This window comes from Amblyomma maculatum, chromosome 10, assembly GCF_055883805.1.
Source record: "Amblyomma maculatum isolate TAMU_Amacu chromosome 10, ASM5588380v1, whole genome shotgun sequence".
Taxonomy (NCBI): domain Eukaryota; kingdom Metazoa; phylum Arthropoda; class Arachnida; order Ixodida; family Ixodidae; genus Amblyomma; species Amblyomma maculatum.
In genome coordinates this window covers 18772576-18792164 of record NC_139353.1, presented here as the reverse complement: position 1 = coordinate 18792164, position 19589 = coordinate 18772576, and the positions used below count along the sequence as shown (strand labels likewise).

General features: G+C 43.1%; 1 protein-coding gene across 1 annotated transcript in view; it reads left to right on the top strand.

Moving 5' to 3' along the window:
• Window positions 1–19589, top strand: part of LOC146175741 (uncharacterized) — a 245180-nt gene that overhangs the window by 123574 nt on the left and 102017 nt on the right. The window contains exon 12 of the mRNA XM_084582110.1: window positions 525–551. Coding sequence (XP_084438236.1) covers window positions 525–551 — 27 coding nt within the window. The remainder of the gene's footprint in view (window positions 1–524; window positions 552–19589) is intronic.

Here is a 19589-nt window from a genome sequence, read left to right as displayed (position 1 = left end):
ATACTTTTAAACTTCTCTGACTTTTCTTCCTAGGGTTATGAAAACATGAATGTTTGTTTAAAATTTATAATCGCGTTTCTTTCAAACATTCGTCCCTTGAAACTTGAAACACTAATTACATGCCACTATAGGCGCCAACACCGCCTGAAAAGCGCATGGCCCCTATTTTTGATATAGGAATATACACGTTCTGTTATCACTGTCCCTCTTCAAGAAGTTGTGCTGAAACGCGAGGACAAAACCTTGCTTAAATTAGGCGCTTCCTCCTCCACCTACGTTTAGTGCTGAAATAGGTGACTGTTGTGTTTGCAAGGAAGCATTTTCATATAGCAGATAGTATTGTTCTGTCTACTCCAGGTGTCATTCCATAAAGACCATCCATAACTTTAAATTTGCGGAGTTTTACAACTAGACATGTCAACATCGGGTTTAGCGGAAGTCTACACACCTGATTTTTGTATCGCATTGTAACATTGGCTCTCGAGTTTCTTCAGCGAAAGCGAGTAATTTATAACCTCTTGCAGAAGACGCAAGAGGACCTCGTCCCCAAGGTGAGTGCAGAATATGCTTTATCAAATAATTTTTGTATAACGTCTTGGAGGTTCTTTATTAAAAAAAAAAAGCTGAGAAAAGAACAAGAGAGAGGGCTGGGTCAGTGGCGAAAAAAAGTGAACGTAGCTCTACGCCTGCATTATCTTCTTTCCTTTCATTTACCTGTTTTTCTGGTCCTTATTTTGAATTTCCTACTACCTAGTCATTTTTTGCTCTGTATTACCCATCTCCTGCTATCATATTTCAGGAACCCTTGATGCCCGTACTAACCGGCACCGCTTTGGCTCTCCTTAGCAAAACCGGTTTAAGATAACTGACTCTTAGGAGACGGGCTTGGCTCAAGAAAATGGAGCGAAGATGCGAAGACCATGCACATTTGACACTGTCATTTTCGGCGTGCTTTCTGACGACGAAATTGCTTTCTTTTCTAGAAACTTTCCCAGCTTTTAATCTCTGCTCGCGTCACAGTGTTTTTTTATCTTATCATTGAGTTACTCCTTGGAGTTCTTTTTCCACGTGCTCAAAAAGAACATTTTGCAAAGCAAACTCAGTTTATGTTTCGCTTTAGTGTCGTTTAGTGTGTTTAGTTCTAGCTTCTTCGTGCCAGGTACTTGTACAGTAGACGTCTCTACATCTCTGCCTCCTTTATTTTGTTCTGAGATTCCTTGAAACAGTCTTTTTCTGCACTTTCTTTCTTTCTTCTGTTGTGCCTTTTTTCTGTTCATCAGATTTTACTAGTCGTTCTGCCGCAGTTTATTCTGGCAGGCCGCTCTAGTGATGCACGTCTTTTCAGAGGAAACGCGAAATGCAGCTGCAATATGAAACCTCTCGCAGTGCTCATACCTTGACAAAGTATTTCGTGCTGATGCTCGCTAACAGGCAATTTTGCGAAAAGCTAGCAAAGCTTGCCGCAATGACAGCTTTGCTTCAGCGCAGGGATACCTTCTGCACACTCACAGAGGTTTGTCGAAATTCAGCGGTATACCGCCAGCGGGGTGGCATGAAATGCACATAGTTGTATTCAGCGCAATGCAAACATTTTTAACAATTATTCATTCGTCTTTCTGCTAAATGTTTCTAATATCACTGACATATTTAGCTCACGAAAAGTCTTGCATTGAAATTTTTCTTTCTCTAACGATATTAGCGGAATAATATTTTTCAAAACCTTAAAAATGAGAAATATCTTGAGCTTTCCGCTGGAGCTTTTACTATCTGTCAATCGCTTGTCATACGCTTATCAAAAGCGTGGGCAGCACTATATACGACAGAAATAAAAACTCCAGTTTATTTCCATCGCTATTCTCCTTCGCTAAGGCATCAGTTCCGCAAAATCGAGAACCAAAGTCGGCTGGAATTAGGCTTTCTTGTTTTCACCCGGAAATATATTAGGGCGACTGGCGGATTCTCAGCAACGCAGCTTTGATATAAAACAAATGCGACGTTCAGGAACCTAGGAGAACTATCGAAGGGAAACCAGATTTCATCAAACAAAGGTAGATTTCAGGACGACCAGGGTAAGTATTGCACTTCGTGTGCTAGAATGCGCACTCACATTTTTGCTCCTCGAGTTAAAGCATTAGCTTCGGAGTTTATTCAGAGAAGTCACGTGAGGTATAGCCTCCCTTATATTTTTAATGTAAGAGGCGACACCCTTGAATATCATCACCCAGGTGAGTGCTGACCATGATCGATCAAATAAATACTTTATAGCATCATTAGGCAGTGTTACGGTACGACGAGTGCTCTTTAATAATTTAAGGAGTTAGAAAACACACGTACTAACACAGTAAAAAAAAAAAATTGTTTAAAGCCAACAGGCATAAAATTTACTCCTTAGCTTTATAACATTGAAGAACATTTGCAGTAATAATTTGTAATTCAGATTGCACCCGTTTGTGAACACTACAGTGTTTTAGTAAATTTGACGACCCATAGACAGTAAGTATATCTTGAACTATTCTTCATCTTGGGCCGCGTGATGATCTCACCCATAAATATACGACTGAGAAAAACAGTGCACAGTTAGGAATTTCGTCCTCGATTTCTAAATAAGCATGAACTTTGGCAACATATGGCACTGAATCATTGTCAAACAATCTCTTTACCGATTGCCTCATTTCCTACTCCCAGTCCAGCATTCGCCAGAGAAGACTGAGGCGTTTAGTTTCATTCAGAAAGGAATCTTAATTTCTACCTCTTTTTTTTTTTCTACAGGGATGTCAACACTCAAGACAGCAATATAATGCTCATGTTACCGCTATTTCTCACTCTAGAGATAGGAATATGTATGGCGGATTGTGCGTAAGGTAGTGTTACCGATGGCACATGCCGATATTCTGACTGTTCAGGGATCTGGCAAAATGAGCCCGAATTTGTTCAAGTAGTAAGGATAGACCTATAGCCACAAAGCATAGGCACTGCATGCGACGTTTGCACTTTCGTTTTCCTGTATTCGAGTTAGATTGCCACCGATCTACTTACTTTACGGAAGCGAGAAATTCAATCTACCGTCTGTTTGCTTTTTTCAACAGGGAGCCCAGATCTATACGCTAAAAGATGTGAGTACCAACCATTCTTGTTAAATGGAGGTTTTCATTGAATACTGCAGGGTTACTAAGGACTATGGAATGCAGTGAGTGGTAGAAGATACTATAAATATTTCCCAGTTCAAAAAAATTCAGAACAAAGGTATGACTACGAACAGCTTCTCTTCTGTACAGAGGTATAGGTACTTCCCGCACCACTGCAGTATTATGTGGTACATAAGATGGGAACCGCCAGGTGTGCTTTGTGAACGAAATTTCGAGGTATTTGTTAGCGTTTAAGAATCATATATGCCCTGGGCTTATCCATTTGTTCAGACCTCTACTTAATGAAAGAAGGGCTTATATGATAGCGAGAATATCACTTTCTATTCATTTTGCGTATTTTAATAAAGTTTCAGAATTAGTATAATATTTAAGCAGCTTGCCTTTAAAATAAACGCATCTCATACTGCTAGTTTGATTAGACGCGGGTTCGACCAAACCATCGCGCAATATATGCAGTCCTTCAGCCTCACTCGGCACAAAAGAAAAAGCGTAAGTGTCACGAAAGAAGCATTAACTAGAGACTGGATAATGCGCCATGCTGCGCACGAGGCTATGCACTGCAGGAAGACTATTTTCCCAAGCTTTCAAAGCACTAACTACAAGAAATAGCCGACTTTGCTGAAGTAAGCAATAGTCGGAGATGTTCGTTTTCTTGTATGTAAAGTTCTCGTCACTTATTCACTGGTTTGGCCTGTAATCCAACTTCAAAGCACATCCTAAATGCGGTGCAGTAGTGACGCAGGCATATGTATATTTAGGTTTCATTTTGAACAGACAGCATACTTTTTCTGGTTGTTTTGTAATATTGACACACTGCATAGGTATTTGGGGAAACCATTAACAATTTTATTGGCCATTTCTTTTGTATGCTGTGATACAATGGAGCACTTAATGCTTTCGTTAGGCAAAGCTGAGCTTAACAAGTTTACTGTTCACATCCGAGTATATTTCGCTCTGCTTGATTGAAAACGTCAGCACAGAATTCTTGTTTTTATGTAGCTGTAGTTTATTATACGCACGTGCCGTTTTCATTTTTTTTTTTCTGGTTTTATAGTTCTTACAATTACGTCTACACATGCAATGACTGTTTGACTTCCACACCTTTTTCAAGTGATTATTCTGTAAATGCACTAACACTTACTAGGCCCCATATATCGACAAGAATAGATGTCGCGTAGCTATTTCCAACACGGGCATAGTCCGACGAAGTAAAAGAGCGAGAGATGTGCAAGAAAGGAAACACTACGATGCGTTGTGCAGTTTTTCGGTGTTCGAGCGCGAAAAGCCACCTTATGTCAGCTCTTTCCAAACGCAGAGTCCTGAGCCTTACCTCTCCAGCACAGTGGATTTAGCAGCAATACAACAGTGGTCAGATAGGGGACACGACTGACTCCTATGGGCACAACACCAAATAAGAATAATTTGCGTTCTAGTGGTTACACAACGCAAAGCACGTGACGACGGAGCCTTAACTTCCAGTCTCATAACTTCCCTTAGATATAAACACCCTCTAGTGCAAGCGTGGAAGGTAGGTGCGTCTTTCGGAGGCCCTGTGGACAGTGGCGACAAAGCGGCCCAGCGAAATTAGGTTGTGCGTAAGAGGTGAGAGAAAGAGAGGTTGAATGGTTCAAGTGCTATGGATGTGGCTTCCTAGTCCCTGTATGCCGTTGTAGGTGACATAAACTGGTCATTTATTACCAAGTCTAAAAAGCAGGACCGTGATCTAATTTCAGCAGTGATTGGGCCTTTGTTTTGCGCTCGTGCGTGCGCGCGGAATCAGCATTGATTAGAATTATCTCCGCCTCGTTTTCTGTGGTTAATGTGCGTCAGAGCCTATCTGACGCGATATGAATGAAAAGCATTTTGACTTCCACTACACTTCTTCTTCACTACAGTATCTACATTAAAGATATGCGGTCTAAATTCGCTGGATTAGGTGCTGACAATGGTAACCGGTACTTTTTTACCATCGCAATGCCTCAGGGGTGTTTAGCAAGGTTGCACAACCATACCGCACATCTCTATGCCCTAAATACGAGGTTCCGTCTAGAGTAACCGAATATCCTAAAGGTACAGCTGCTTTTCTAATAATAAGCCCCTCATAACGCGGTCGCTTCTCTCATCAGTTTCAAAACACTAACATGGAATTTAGAATTAGAGAGCGGGCTAACATATTTCTGTTTTGCTTACATCTACAACTATACAACGCCTCGTAAACACCACATCAGTGGGTACTGGGTAATGAAGATGTAATGTGAAATTGCGATATAGCATGTGCAGTACGACAAGTGTTTAAAATACTCCTGCGTTCAAAACTAAAAATCACTACTTCAAGGAGAACGGCGCCATAACCATGCCTTGAAATAAGTTCAGTTGTATTAATTGCATAGCTGTAACAAATTGCCTACACGAATTATAAGACTGCGCTAAGAAAACGTCTGGAATGCTTCTTTTACATTTGCATACATAATAAGCATAATAATAAGCAGTAATTGAAGAAGTGTAAAAGTTGTGGGGCAAGTTGGTACAGTGTTGGGATACAAAATTTGCAAAAGCATAAGTTCAAAGAAGGCGGGCTAGACACAAGGACTCCAGGAAATCGATATTAAAAGCGGATAGGGCAATTCGAACGGGGTGTCAATGGAAGCCAGCACCTTCGAATCGCGATACGACCACTTTACTGAAACAAAGGACTGTTTGTAGCCCGGACAGCGGCTTTTACCAACAGTTTCCTGGACGAGGGACCCGACCAGCCTTCCCTTAATCTAAGCCAATGTCAAAAAAATGTTTTCATCATCATCATCGACCTGAATAAAGATGTAACTAGGGAATGCGCGATGCGATCGGAAGAGCCCCCGTAACGCAGTCGCTTTTAACTCGGCAGCAAATATATATAACAAAGGCAATATATGTGGAATGAATTGAATCTTATTTAAGTGTATGATATTCATGCGATATGACCAGAATATTGCTGGCGATCAACACAGCTGAACCGCCTTTGCAGAGCGGAAACTCTATAAGGAATTATCAGACACCGTTTGCTGTGCACATGTTTATCCACTCCGAGGCTTCCTGGGAACGTCGAGGAAATGAATACAAAGCACTGCTTACAGAGCGCGAGTCCCCCGTGGCTGCCTGCGAAGCAGAAGGACAGCAGAGCCGGATCTAGAACGACGCAAAGTCGCCTCGTCGAGGGCACTTTTAAGAGGGAGGTCCCAGGAGGCGAACGAGATGGGCAGAGAGGGCGGTTGAGGGAAACGGTATGCACGGGACTGGAAGGCTGTGTGGAATTGTGTCGGCCATTGTTGCATTACCACGTGCGAATAAATTTTAACAGATCCATGAAGAAGACGCAAGTGTGTCAAATAAAAGAACACAAGCAGCAGAAGAAAAATAAGCGAGCACTGCTGTCTTAGCGCGCAGCACGTATGAAGAAGCGGGTGACGCGGGCTAAGGTTATTGCTGAACTCGATGACCTTGACGAAACACGGTTTATTCACGCTTCTGCTATAAACTCTGTCACTAAAGTTCTGTGGGTCAAAGAGTGAGAGGAGAGCTTGGAACAAAGGGACCTTCACTGAGTTTTCACTACGACGGCCTCCTTTTAGCGGTTCTTCGTATACGTATGAGCTCAGAGCAGAACAACACGCATACTTTCTTCCAGCGGACTATTCTAAGTCTACCACAGACTAAGCCATAGTGCTTTTTTATTATAAGCATCAAAATGATTTTTCTGTCATTTCTTTTTCGTCCTTTTATGCATAGAAAACGCTCTCTGCGAGGAAATTTTATTTTTATAATTCATCCCAATGGTTTTATAGTTCGTGCCAATTTTTCTTTGTACAAGAGCACTGTCTTCAAATGCATCCTCTGATGACTCAGTCTGAGGCAATCACCTTACTGAAAGAGCCTCACAAACGTGTTCGTTGGGCACCTTCATTTCTCTTCATCGTACCTTCGTAAGGACTTCAATGCTGGGGGGCATCATCGTAGCATCGCTGGGCTTTTATGCTCTCTCATCAATTCGAAGGAGGCGGAGTTGTACGCTTTACTTTGCTAACAGTTTACTGGAACTAATTGAAGCAAATTTTCCTCCCTTGTCTTTGCAGACAGCGGAAGAGATTAAGACAGTTCTGGTAAGTACAGACACTGCATTTTAACACTGTAATAAATAATGTGTAGAAATATACATCTTTTGCAACATTTAAAAGTGACACTTGCGCCCCGGAATGAAACGTGGTCTAGAAAGCTTTTTCTTTATTTGTTTTTTTTTTTTTAAGTATCACTGTGGTTATGCAGGTCTTTTTTCATCCAAACACTAGCTTCTGTAGGTTCGTACCGTTCCTAGTTCGTATTTTCTCACTTTTCCAGTTTTGCTTAAAATGTAATATAACAAAGTATTTCTAATTGCTCCTAACGTATTAGTTCAGTTCAGGCGTTCAGTCGTGTCCGACTCTTCGTGACCCTATGGACCATGTCACGCCACGCTTTCCGGTCTCTCACTATCTTCTTAACATCACATAGCTTCATCAGCAATGCCTCGAGAATGCCATCTAACCATCGCGTTCGCTGCCTATCCCTTCCCCGGCGACCCTCAACTTTTCCCAACATCAAATCTTTCTCCAGCGACTCCTCTCTTCTCATCAGATGACCAAAGTAGCTGAGCTTTAACTTTAGAATTTGACCCTCCAATGAGCAGTCAGGGTTTATGGTCGACAATATCGACTGATTTGATCTTCTGGCAGTCCATGGAACTCTTAAGAGTCTTCGCCAGCACCACAATTCAAACGCGTCAATTCTTCGGCGGTCAGCCTTTTTCACAGTCCAACTCTCGCATCCATACATCACAACTGGAAAGACCATAGCACGGGTTATACGGATCTTGGTTGGTAGACTAATGTCTCTGGTCTTTACTAGGCGGTCAAGGCTAACCATTGCTCTCTTTCCCAGAAGCAGGCGTCTCCTAATTTCATGGCTGCAGTCTCCTTGCGAGGTAATCTTGGCGCCCAAGAACAGAAAATCTGTCACAGCTTCCACTTCTTGTCCATTGATCCTCCAGGACTTGATAGGGCAAGACGCCATGATCTTCGTCTTTTTAATGTTCAGTTTAAGCCCAAACTTCTCACTCTCTTCTTGTACGCGCATCAGAAGTCTCTTGAGTTCCACTTCACTTTCTGCCATTAAAGTGGTATCATCCGCATATCTAAGGTTGTTGATACGTTTTCCAGCAATCTTCACTCCAGCTGAAGACTCGTCCAGACCGGCCTTCCTCATGATGCACTCTGCATATAGGTTAAATAAGCAGGGCGACAGTATGCAGCCTTGCCTCACCCCTTTCCTCTTGCCCTTCATAAAGGTTCCTGAGGAGACAGATGAGGTGAATTGGAACTCCCATCTCTTGGAGAGCTTGCCACAATCTGCTGTGATCTACGCAGTCAAACGCTTTAGCATAATCAATAAAGCAGAAGTAAATGGGTTTCTGGAACTCTCTTGCTTTTTCCATGATCCAGCGAAGGTTGGCAATTTGGTCTCTAGTTCCTCTGCCCTTGCGAAACCCAGCTTGCACGTCCGGAAGCTCCCGATCCACATACTGCTGCAGCCTACCTTGCAGGATTTTTAACATCACCTTGCTAGCATGCGAAATAAGCGCGATCGTGCGGTAGTTGGAAAAATCTTTGGCACTGCCTTTCTTTGGAATGGGGATGTAAACTGACCTCCTCCAATCCTGTGGCCACTGCAGGGTTGTCCAAATCTTCTGACATAATGTATGCAGTGTGTTAACAGCGTCGTGGTTGAGGTTTTGAAGCAACTCAGCTGGAATACCATCAATTCCGCTAGCTTTGTTCTTAGCAAGGCTGGCTAAGGCCCATTCAACTTCACTCTTCAGGATGCCCGGCTCGAGATCAGTAATCACAACCGTCCTATGTTGGGTTTGCACATCCGGGTCCTTCTTGTACAGATCTTCTGTGTATTCCTGCCACCTCTTCTTTATCTCTGAGGCTTCAGTGAGGTCCTTGCCTTGTCTGTCCTTTATCATGCCCAGCTTAGCACAGAAGCTTCCTTTGATATCTTTGATTGTCTTATACAGAGCTCTTGTGTTCCTTAATTGGCTGTTGTCCTCAACTGCTTGACACTGTATGTTCAGGAAGGCTTTTTTATCTCTCCTTGCTATTTTCTGAAAATCCGCATTGAGAACCTTGTATCTTTCTCTTTCCCCCATACCTTTTGCCATCCTCCTTTCCTCAGCTATTTGCAAAGCCTCTTCAGATAACCAGTTTGCTTTTTTGCATTTCTTTTGCTTTGGAACTACCTTAGTAGCAACTTCTTGTATTATATCACGAACATCAGTCCACATCTCTTCGGGCTCTTTGTCGTCTAGATCTAATTCTTGAAATCGATTCCTCACTTCCACAGCATATTCTAATGGAATCTGATCCAGGCCATACCTGAAAGGCCTTCTAGTTTTCTGCGTTTTCCTCAATTGAAGCTTAATTTTGGCAACAAGAAGCTGATGATCGGTGCCACAATCGGCCCCAGGCCTTGTTTTTACTGCTTGTATCGCGCTTCTCCATCTCTGCCGGCAAATAATATAATCGATCTGATTACATCTTAACAAATTGCAATTTAAACAGTTTAGGGTTGCATGTCATTCCTCGGCCCTGGCGCCGTGGCTCACTGGTTAGGTTTCTCAACTGCAAGACACAAAGCGGCGGGTCCAATCTCGGCAGCTGCAGCCACTTTTTGATAGAGGCGGAAAGCAAGATCAGAATTGCCCGAGCCATACACTATCGCGTATCTCATGTCAGTTTGGAATGTTACATCACGTAAAAAAAAAATTAATTCCCGCATTTCTTTCTTCGAAAACATATTCTGGCGCCCAGTACCTCTTTCTCCCTACTGTTGCCATTATGAAATCTCTAAAGTGGCAGATGCAGTGCATAGGCGCTCCCGCCTTCAAGTCTTGAAGTTACTCGAAAAGTTCAAACCTCAATAACAGCGATATATTTTTTAAATAGTTATTCACAATTCAATTTAAGATAATGATGTATCTGCCACCGTTAGCAAAAGACTCCAAACCTTTTTGCTTCACGGGTAATGTTCTTGCGCAGGCTTCTCTATACTTTTCAAACACTTGGTCTTTTATTACACAATTTGTTCACCTACAGCTTCTGTTTATTGTGATCACGCTGCATAATAAGAAACGTGGGCTGAAAATATTTTCCTAATCTAAATTCTAAGCCAATGAGCACTATATTACTTATAGAACCTAATCTGCCTTTAATTTAAAGGTAACTTGGTGTTTCCCTGTTCTAAATATCATGTGTAAAGGCAACATGTGCACACTATACCAGTTGATGGGCATGACAGTAAAACGACAGGGCAAGGCCAAACGGTATCTGTTGTCTGTACCTGTCCACAATGTACAGTGAGCATAAAGTGTTATAGCCTTGGCACGCGCTATTTTAGTCAATTTTATATCTACAGCGTCATTTTCTGCGACAGTTACCTTCACATATAAAACAGAGGTGCAGCGGTGGCGTAGCGGTAGAACTTCCGCCTCGCATGCAAGAGGACCAGGGTTCAAATCCCGGTGCCGCGCAATTCTCCACCGGATGAAAAAAAATAAAAATGAAAAATCCGCGTGTCGATGGAATTGCATAAACAGGTTTGGGGTGCGACCTGATGCCGGTGAACACCTCCGGCAACGCACTCCCTCACCAGAACAGGAGTTGGCCACCCTGGTGCAGTAATTGGCCACAACCTCCTATGATAGGCTCCATAAAACCCCGGCCCTCAGTCACCAGCGGCTGCGGAACAACTGACCACGGCGGCGGTCAGACCTGTGACGCAGCAGGGGGTGCTAAGAAAGCCTGGCTCCGCTGGACAGGCCGCCATTGGAAACTGACCCTGGCAACGTTTAATGCTAGAACCCTAGCTAGTGAAGCTAGTTTAGCAGTGCTGTTAGAGGAACTAGAGGGCATTAAATGGGATGTCATAGGGCTTAGTGAGGTTAGGAGGCCGAATGAGGCATATACTGTACTGAAGGATGGGCATGTACTGTGTTATCGAGGTTTACCAGAGAGGCGACAACTAGGAGTAGGTTTCCTTGTGAATAAGTATATAGCGGGTAATATAGATGAATTCTATAGTATTAATGAGCGGGTTGCTGGCATCGTAATTAGGCTTAATAAGCGGTATAAACTGAAGGTTGTACAGGCCTATGCACCTACATGTAGTTATGATGACCAGGCAGTTGAAAGCTTCTATGAAGATGTAGAATCGGCAATGCGAAAAGTAAAGACGCAGTATACTGTACTAATGGGCGACTTCAATGCCAAGGTAGGGAAAAAACAGGCAGGAGACAAGGTAGTGGGGGACTATGGCATTGGTTCTAGGAATAGCAGGGCGGAGTTACTAGTTGAGTTTGCAGAGCGCAATAACTTACGAATCATGAATACTTTCTTCAGCAAACGGAAGAACCGGAAATGGACATGGAAAAGTCCTAACGGAGAGACTAAAAATGAAATCGACTTCATAATGTGTTCAACCCCCGCTATTGTGCAGGATGTAGAGGTAATCGGGAAAGTGGGATGCAGTGACCACAGGATGGTGAGGTCCCGAATTAGCCTAAATCTGAAGAAGGAACGCAACCGATTAGTAAGAAAGAAACCCATCAACGAATTAGCGGTGAGGGGGAGGGCAGAAGAGTTCAGGGTCTCGCTACAGAATAGGTATTCCGCTCTAACTGAGGATGGCGACATTACCCTAAAGGCAAGGAACAATAATTTCAGAGATATCATTACTGAGTGCGTGGTAGAAGTAGGCGGTAGGATAGTTAGAGAGGATACCGGCAAGCTGTCTAACGAGACGAAAGATTTGATTAGGAAACGCCAGACTATAAAAGCTTCCAATCTAACAGACCAGATCGAATTGGCCGAGATATCAATGCTAATCAATAAGCGCAAGGTGGCCGATATAAGGAAGTATAACATGGAAAAAATTGAGGATGCTGTAAAGAACGGGGGAAGCCTTAGAGCGGTAAAGAAGAAATTGGGCATAGGCAAAAACCAGATGTATGCGATAAGGGACAAGGCGGGCAACGTCATCAATAATATGGAAAAGATAGTCAAAGTAGCCGAAGAGTTCTATACAGATCTCTACAGTAGCCAAAGTAGTCAGGACCGTAATGAGATTGGCGGTAGGGAAAAACAGTCAGACGTTCCACCAGTGACGAAGGACGAGGTCAAGAAAGCACTAGAAACTATGAAAAGGGGGAAATCAGCTGGAGAGGATCAGATAACTACAGATTTGCTGAAGGACGGGGGGGATATCGTGCTAGAAAAACTGGCCACCCTGTATACTCAGTGCCTGGTGTCATCGACGGTACCGGAACCATGGAAAAATGCAAACATTATCCTCATTCAAAAGAAAGGGGACTCTAAGGACCTTAAAAATTACAGGCCAATCAGCTTACTGTCTGTTACGTATAAGGTATTTACTAAGGTAATCGCTAATAGAATCAGGACAACCTTAGACTACAATCAAGCAAAGGATCAAGCAGGGTTTCGGAAACGGTACTCTACTATCGATCATATCCATACCATCAATCAGGTGATAGAAAAATGCTCGGAATATAACCAGCCTTTATACATAGCATTCATTGATTACGAAAAAGCATTTGACTCAGTTGAAACCTCGGCGGTGATGCAGGCATTGCGAAATCAGGGGGTAGACGAGCCGTACGTGAAAGTGCTGGAAGATATATATAGTGGCTGCACAGCAACCATAGTTCTGCATAAAGTAAGTAACAAAATTCCCATAAACAAAGGTGTTAGGCAAGGAGACACAATCTCACCAGTACTATTCACAGCTTGTTTAGAGGAAGTATTCAGAGACTTGGAATGGGAGCAGTTAGGGATAAGGGTAGATGGAGAATACCTCAGTAATCTGCGATTTGCTGATGACATTGCCTTGCTAAGCAACTCGGGGGATGAACTGCAAATAATGATTGATGACCTAGACAGAAAAAGTAGAAAGGTAGGCTTGAAAATCAATATGCAGAAGACTAAGGTAATGTTCAACAGCCTCGGGAAGGAACAGCAGTTTACATTAGGTAGCGAAATACTGGAAGTAGTAGGCGAATATGTCTACTTAGGACAGGTAGTAACCGCAGATCCGGACCATGAAAAGGAAATAACAAGAAGAATAAGATTGGGATGGAGCGCGCATTTGGCAAGCACTCGCAGATTATGACTAGCAGCTTACCGGTATCGCTCAAGAGGAAAGTATACAACAGTTGCATCTTGCCTGTACTCACCTATGGGGCTGAAACGTGGAGGCTAACCAAGAGAGTTCTACTTAAGTTGAGGACAACCCAGAGGGCTATGGAACGAAAAATGGTAGGGGTAACATTAAGAGATAGGAAGCGTGCAGAGTGGGTCAGAGAAATAACTCAAGTTACCGACAATCTAGTGGAAATTAAGAAGAAGAAATGGACATGGGCAGGACATGTAGTGCGAAGAGAGGATAACCGATGGTCGCTGAGGGTAACAAATTGGATTCCAAGGGAAGGAAAGCGTAGCAGGGGGCGGCAGAAAGTTAGGTGGGCGGATGAGATTAAGAAGTATGCAGGGGTCAAGTGGATGCAGCTAGCACAGAACCGGGTTAAGTGGAGAAATATGGGAGAGGCCTTTGCCCTGCAGTGGGTATAATCAGGCTGATGATGATGATGATGATGATAAAACTATTTGATTCTTGAACATAAGTCGACTGGATTTGGAATTTCACGATTTGAATCCAAACATTTTAAAATTTATACATGGCACGTTTGGTCCTGATATGGCGTAAATAAGTGCAGGGGCGTAAATATTCTGCACAGACTGCACAGATATAAAAACTTCCCGAAAAATAGCTTAGTTTTAGGGTTGAAAAACAAACTTTTAATTATTGCTTCCGGGAAGCAGTGAAAACTTTCATTATATACTAAAATGAAAACTTCAGGAAAGCCGAATTAGTGATCACAACCCATAGACGTACTTTGCTTACAGTCGGTGTTATAAAGAATTTCGCAGCTTCTATATATGCCGCAAATGCTCTAAATGATATGATTTATCCGATCAAGGTATGTAGACAGGTTACGACAGTAGGCCGTAAATCTTTTTTTATTTCTGACAGTATAGTTATCCTCAAAATACCTGTTAACCTTCCGGCAGACTTCAGTGGTATAAATTTTCGTCTGCAGTACGCCATTTCCATCACCTTTCTAGAGCAAGTAATGGCACGAATCGTTAGTTTACAGACTTTCAAGGAAAGATTGAATATTTCTCAGCAACATATGCAGCCGTTCGTCATAGAAAAGAAATACTCAGGATTCGGGCAGACACAATACAGAGCCAACCATGATAATTCTAGCCCAAATCCTAAGATCCTGCTCCTGTGTTTGGTAAACAAAGAAAAACTGCTTGCATTTCTTCTAGGCTAAATATTGATTCACGAAAAATATGACACAGTGAATGTAAATATGAACAGCGCTGGTGTTGGCTAGCTGCTATTTTTGTAGTCTGCAGTCTAAAGGACACAACTTCAGCAAAGAAAAGAACCCTGCCAGTGAAGTCCTGATTTCTTGCCCAATTTCATTCAACGCTACCAGCATTTTTATTCGCAGTGTTTTTTAATTCAGTTAGGAGGAGCCTTATGGAGTTTAGGGTTTCTTAAATTCGATATGACGAAATGTAAACATAAATTGTCAATCGTGTCATGTGGCACTGAAACAATTCCTGCTGTTTTAACCAGAAATTCCATGACTGACGGAATGTTTATGTTACCCCGCAGGAAAATACCCCGCACTTCAACAGTAAAAACATATAATCACTTATACATCAATTACAATTGCTTAGCTGTCCCTTGTTGAGATATCTAGTGTAAATACGCCGCAGAGCACACTGTATATTAAACAGCTGTTCCTTAAGAGAACAAAATATAGTTAGAAGTCCAACAAAATTTGCGAAGTCGTGAGAAGATTACATGATTTTTTAATATCCAGGCTGCACTGAGCCCCTTTTTTTCTGTGTTTTCTAGGAGGATTCTCCCAAGCGAAGATGACAGTCTAAATTGGAGAATTTCATAAACATTTTCAGTCTTCGGAAGACGAACCTGGATTTGGGGCACCTGTAAATTCTGAACAAAATGTCACTGTACTTGGGGTATAAAGGGGAAATTGAAATAAAAAGTTATATTCCTCAATTTAGAGTTTCACTTATACTTTTCTATATGAATCTTATGAAGTATGTGTGCATTATGCAGACTTCTATGATCGAAGTAGCATATTATCTAGTAGAAGTCAACTAGAAATCCAGGCCCACAAAATAAATTTACTGTGCGAATTCCTTAGTATGGTAGAAATAGGTGAAATACTGAATCCCTATAGGAGGGCCAATTGCCTCACATGACTAATTTCACGGCACCAAGCACAAAAAACAATTCCAAACCGAGCTCCTCCTATGTAGAGCTATTCTCGCTTCGCTTTTCAGAGTTCGCGCAATAAAATTACAAAGTTAGAAACTTATTTCAAATGGCCGCTTGTGTTTCCGCCTCATCACAAACAACTATGTCTCCAGAAAAGTAACACACAAAACTGTGGCTGGCTAGTTTGACCAAGCGCAAAAACTACGAGACTGATTTTTCGCACGATGGATACGAATTTTGGCCATCAAGGTAGACTATTACGATCCCATAACACGTATAAAACATTTACTCTATATTCAGCATTACCCCGCAGCGCCCTAAGGTGTTTTCAAAACAGATTTTCATCATAGGGAAACATTTTAGTTAACGTGGGATTCAAACGCATGATCATCGCCTCAGGGGAGCAATCGTTCTTCCATATACCCTCCACCCCCGGTAAGGTGATTTGGTTTACCACAGTTACCAGTAAGCAGGTACTCGCGGGTTTAAACTCTGAATTAGGGTGAAATTTTTGTTTTAGTACGATGTTTCTCTGGAAAATGTGCCGATTTTTATCGGCTTGAAGGATCCTGAAGAGCAGGAAGTTACTCGACGTGAGCAGGTGAACAAATGTCCTCGGTTTGTGCCGGAACGAACTCACCCGTCAAACTGAGGTCACTCCCGTAGACAAGCGTTTCCCCGTCCACGGCGCACTATAGCTCTCTTTTAAGCGCTGATCGAAAGTCGATGAGAACTAGAGGTTTCTCGTCGGGACTAGAAGTGCGTGTTTTAAGGGCTACAAGGGCGGCCTTTAGCTGGCTATGCATAAGCACTCAACCATGTCATTCGCAGAATAATGAAGCGCAGTGGAGTGAATATGGAGCACGCGAAGCAGGGAACTCAGGGATAGCAACACGGCGGACTCAAACTGGCGGGCACGATGAGTGTAGCCACCTGAACGAAAAATTCACGCAATTCCAAAAGTGAACGCCACAGTAGAGGCCGTGAGTAGGCATCGTGACTCCGAGAAAGAGCATGATCCCACATGGCAAGACGTCTTGTCTTAAGACTGATGAGGGGACAATGGGCGGAGTTGAAAACAATAAAATGGAAATAAATGCGCCTTGCAACAGCCTTACCAAAACTTCCTCCAGTCAACGTTATCAAGGAATTTGCACAGCTGGAGACATTTACTACAATAACTAAACAGCAAGTGTCAACAGGAAATCTGAAACGAACGCATACTATGCTCAAAGCATATTTGTAACAATGTGGTGTCAGTGTAAACAACGACAATGATTGAACCCTTCTATAGCTATTCACGACTACCATGAGGAACAAGACTAAACATCGCGTAGAGAGAAGCCGGTATCTCGACTTCTTGTTGATGTACACCCAGGAACCTGTATTGCATATACGGGTGCATCGTTAATAGAAAATGGCGGTAGAACAGTTTTGTTTAAAATAATTAGGCCGAGTGCGGCGAGGACGAAGCAAACAGGCCTAGAACCAGGCATAAACTAGTACTCTGTTCTCCTCGGGGCGTGACTCAGAGCAGCCGGTGCCATCGCGTGTTGAGAGAGCCGAGACAGCGATGCACAAATAATAGCCATATCGCCGCTATAGCGTCTACTGGATGTGGCATGCAATAATCAATCTTCATGTCATCCCATAGCGAGAGATGGGCATGGGCGTCGTCACAGATGTTTCGTGGAGATGCGCAACCATCGCAAAGAGGATGTAAGAATTCATTACATGCGACCTAATTCCGAGGCAAAACAGTCAGTAACGGAACTTGTCGGGAAGCAGATTTGCGGAAATAATTTATTTTGATGCGTCTGCGCAACTCAGATCTATTGAATAAAAAGAAACACCAGTAGACATTTCTCCTCTATTGCTATAGTCTTGAATACATGAAATATTACCGTGAACTCTTCTAATCTTTATTTGTTGCTTCTGACAGCTGCTGGCGAGCAGCCTTATCACATTCGCGGGCGATTCGCGGGCTATAGTTGCTTGGACAATGGCGTCACGTGCGTACTTTGTGGTCGAGTCCAAAGATGGCGGCAGCAGTGTATCCAATGCCAATGCAGCATGTCGACCAAATAGAAGATAGAAAGGCGAATAGCCGGTGGTGTCAAGCCGCGACGAATTGTAAGCAAATGTTACATAGGGCAAGGCAATGTCCCAATCACGATTGTTGGGTGCGACGTACATAGATAGCATGGCAGTGAGGGTCTTGTTTAGCAGCTCGGTAAGCCCGTTCGTTTGAGGATGGTACGCTGTAGAGAGCTTATGCTGCGTGGAACGAAACCGGAGTATGTCGTGAACAACCCGGGACAAAAAGTAGCAGCCGTGGTCCGTCAGCAATTGGCGTGGAGCACCATGGTGAAGGATGACATTTTGGAGCAGGAAATCGGCGACATCGGTGGGGCAACTGGTTGGTAATGCACGCGTGATAGCGTATCGGGTGGCGTAGTCGATCGCAACAAAGATCCAGCGGTTGCCGGAACTGGACGTCAGAAAAGGTCCGAGGAGGTCTAGTCCTACGCGATGAAAGGGTTCGAGGGGTACGTCGATAGGCTGCAGGAGACCGGCAGGCAATGTGGATAGGCGCTCCATGAACGAGGTTATCCTCGCTACACCCTATAAGCTCCTCCTTGAAAGTCTTGTACCTCCTCATGCCGATCCAGTCGATTTCATTGAATGATCACTGCGTATGTATGTTGTCAGGCGCAAGGTCAACATGTCGCCCTCGTTCGCAATCATTTTTCGTTGGATGTTAAACGTTCGTAACTGGCTCGAATCTATAATTACTCTGAGAGAGTCCCGTCTGGATTGGTCCCTGATTGCAACACGCCTCTTCGAATGGTATTTCACACATTATGACAGCTACTCCTCCATGATTGCTGATATCGTTCTGGGCCTGCTTGAAATCAACTATCTAATTAATTACTCTACAAGGTGTCTCGTGTACTGTGGTTCCTCCGATAATACCTCTGAAGCTGACTCAGAAAAAAGAAAGTCAGGCATCGATGTGATCACGGTGGAAATTTTAACTTGCGTCCATATAAGCTTCATGGCAGAATCGACGCCTAAGTCGGAGGGTAATTCGGCGAAATGCTGCAGTGGAGGCACTTTCGTGAACGCCGCTGATGCTGCAGGGAGCTCAACTGCCGCTTTCATAAATCCACGGCTTTCGGCAGCAAGACAAAGACTCCGGAATGGTCTCGATTTGGTGGCAAAAGAGCGTCATTATTCTTTTGGCAGTTTCTTCAAACTCTAGTGCAGACAAGGCATCATCTGACAACATTTTTTCTTGAAAAACCTCCATCTTCTCATTGAGCAAACGTAAGCCGTGGTTGCAGGTTTTCAGTTGGCCGTGAAAAACATTTAACACAATAATAGTTCCTTCGTTCGATTTTAGAAGCTGACTTTCCTCATTGCACAGCCGGGTCAAAAAAGCTCGTATGCGGTCCATGGTGTCTCGCTGAAGCCCTCTTCTTCACTCTCCGAAAGGGTCGCTGGCGGAGCTCCTTGTATCTTACTGGAGGGTCGTTGGATTTTTTCTTTTAACCTCCAGAGAGGATCTATGGATGAGCTCCCAATACCTTCCTGGGTTTCGACCCCAAAAATATAGAAGGAGGAGGGAAGGCACCAGGACACCTCTGAATGCGTTTAATTTCTGGCTATCGATATGCCAACATGGCGCTCAGTCTCTAACGCACGCTTCTAGTCCCAAAACCTTGCCTTCCTTCTCGTCGCTCTGTTTGCAAATTCTTGCTACATGTTTGAAACTATTTAAAAAGATTCTATTTAAGAACTTCTATTATTTTATATTATAATAAATCTTCTGTTAGCCTCAATCAGTCCTGCATATGGCGTCTTATTTTTGTTATTTCCTCTCATTTCGAATGGCCTGCTTGTAAGAACTTTGTTAACTGCACAAAAGGAACTTCGATATGTCGAGTGGTTCAGACAACAGTTTCAAAAATTAAT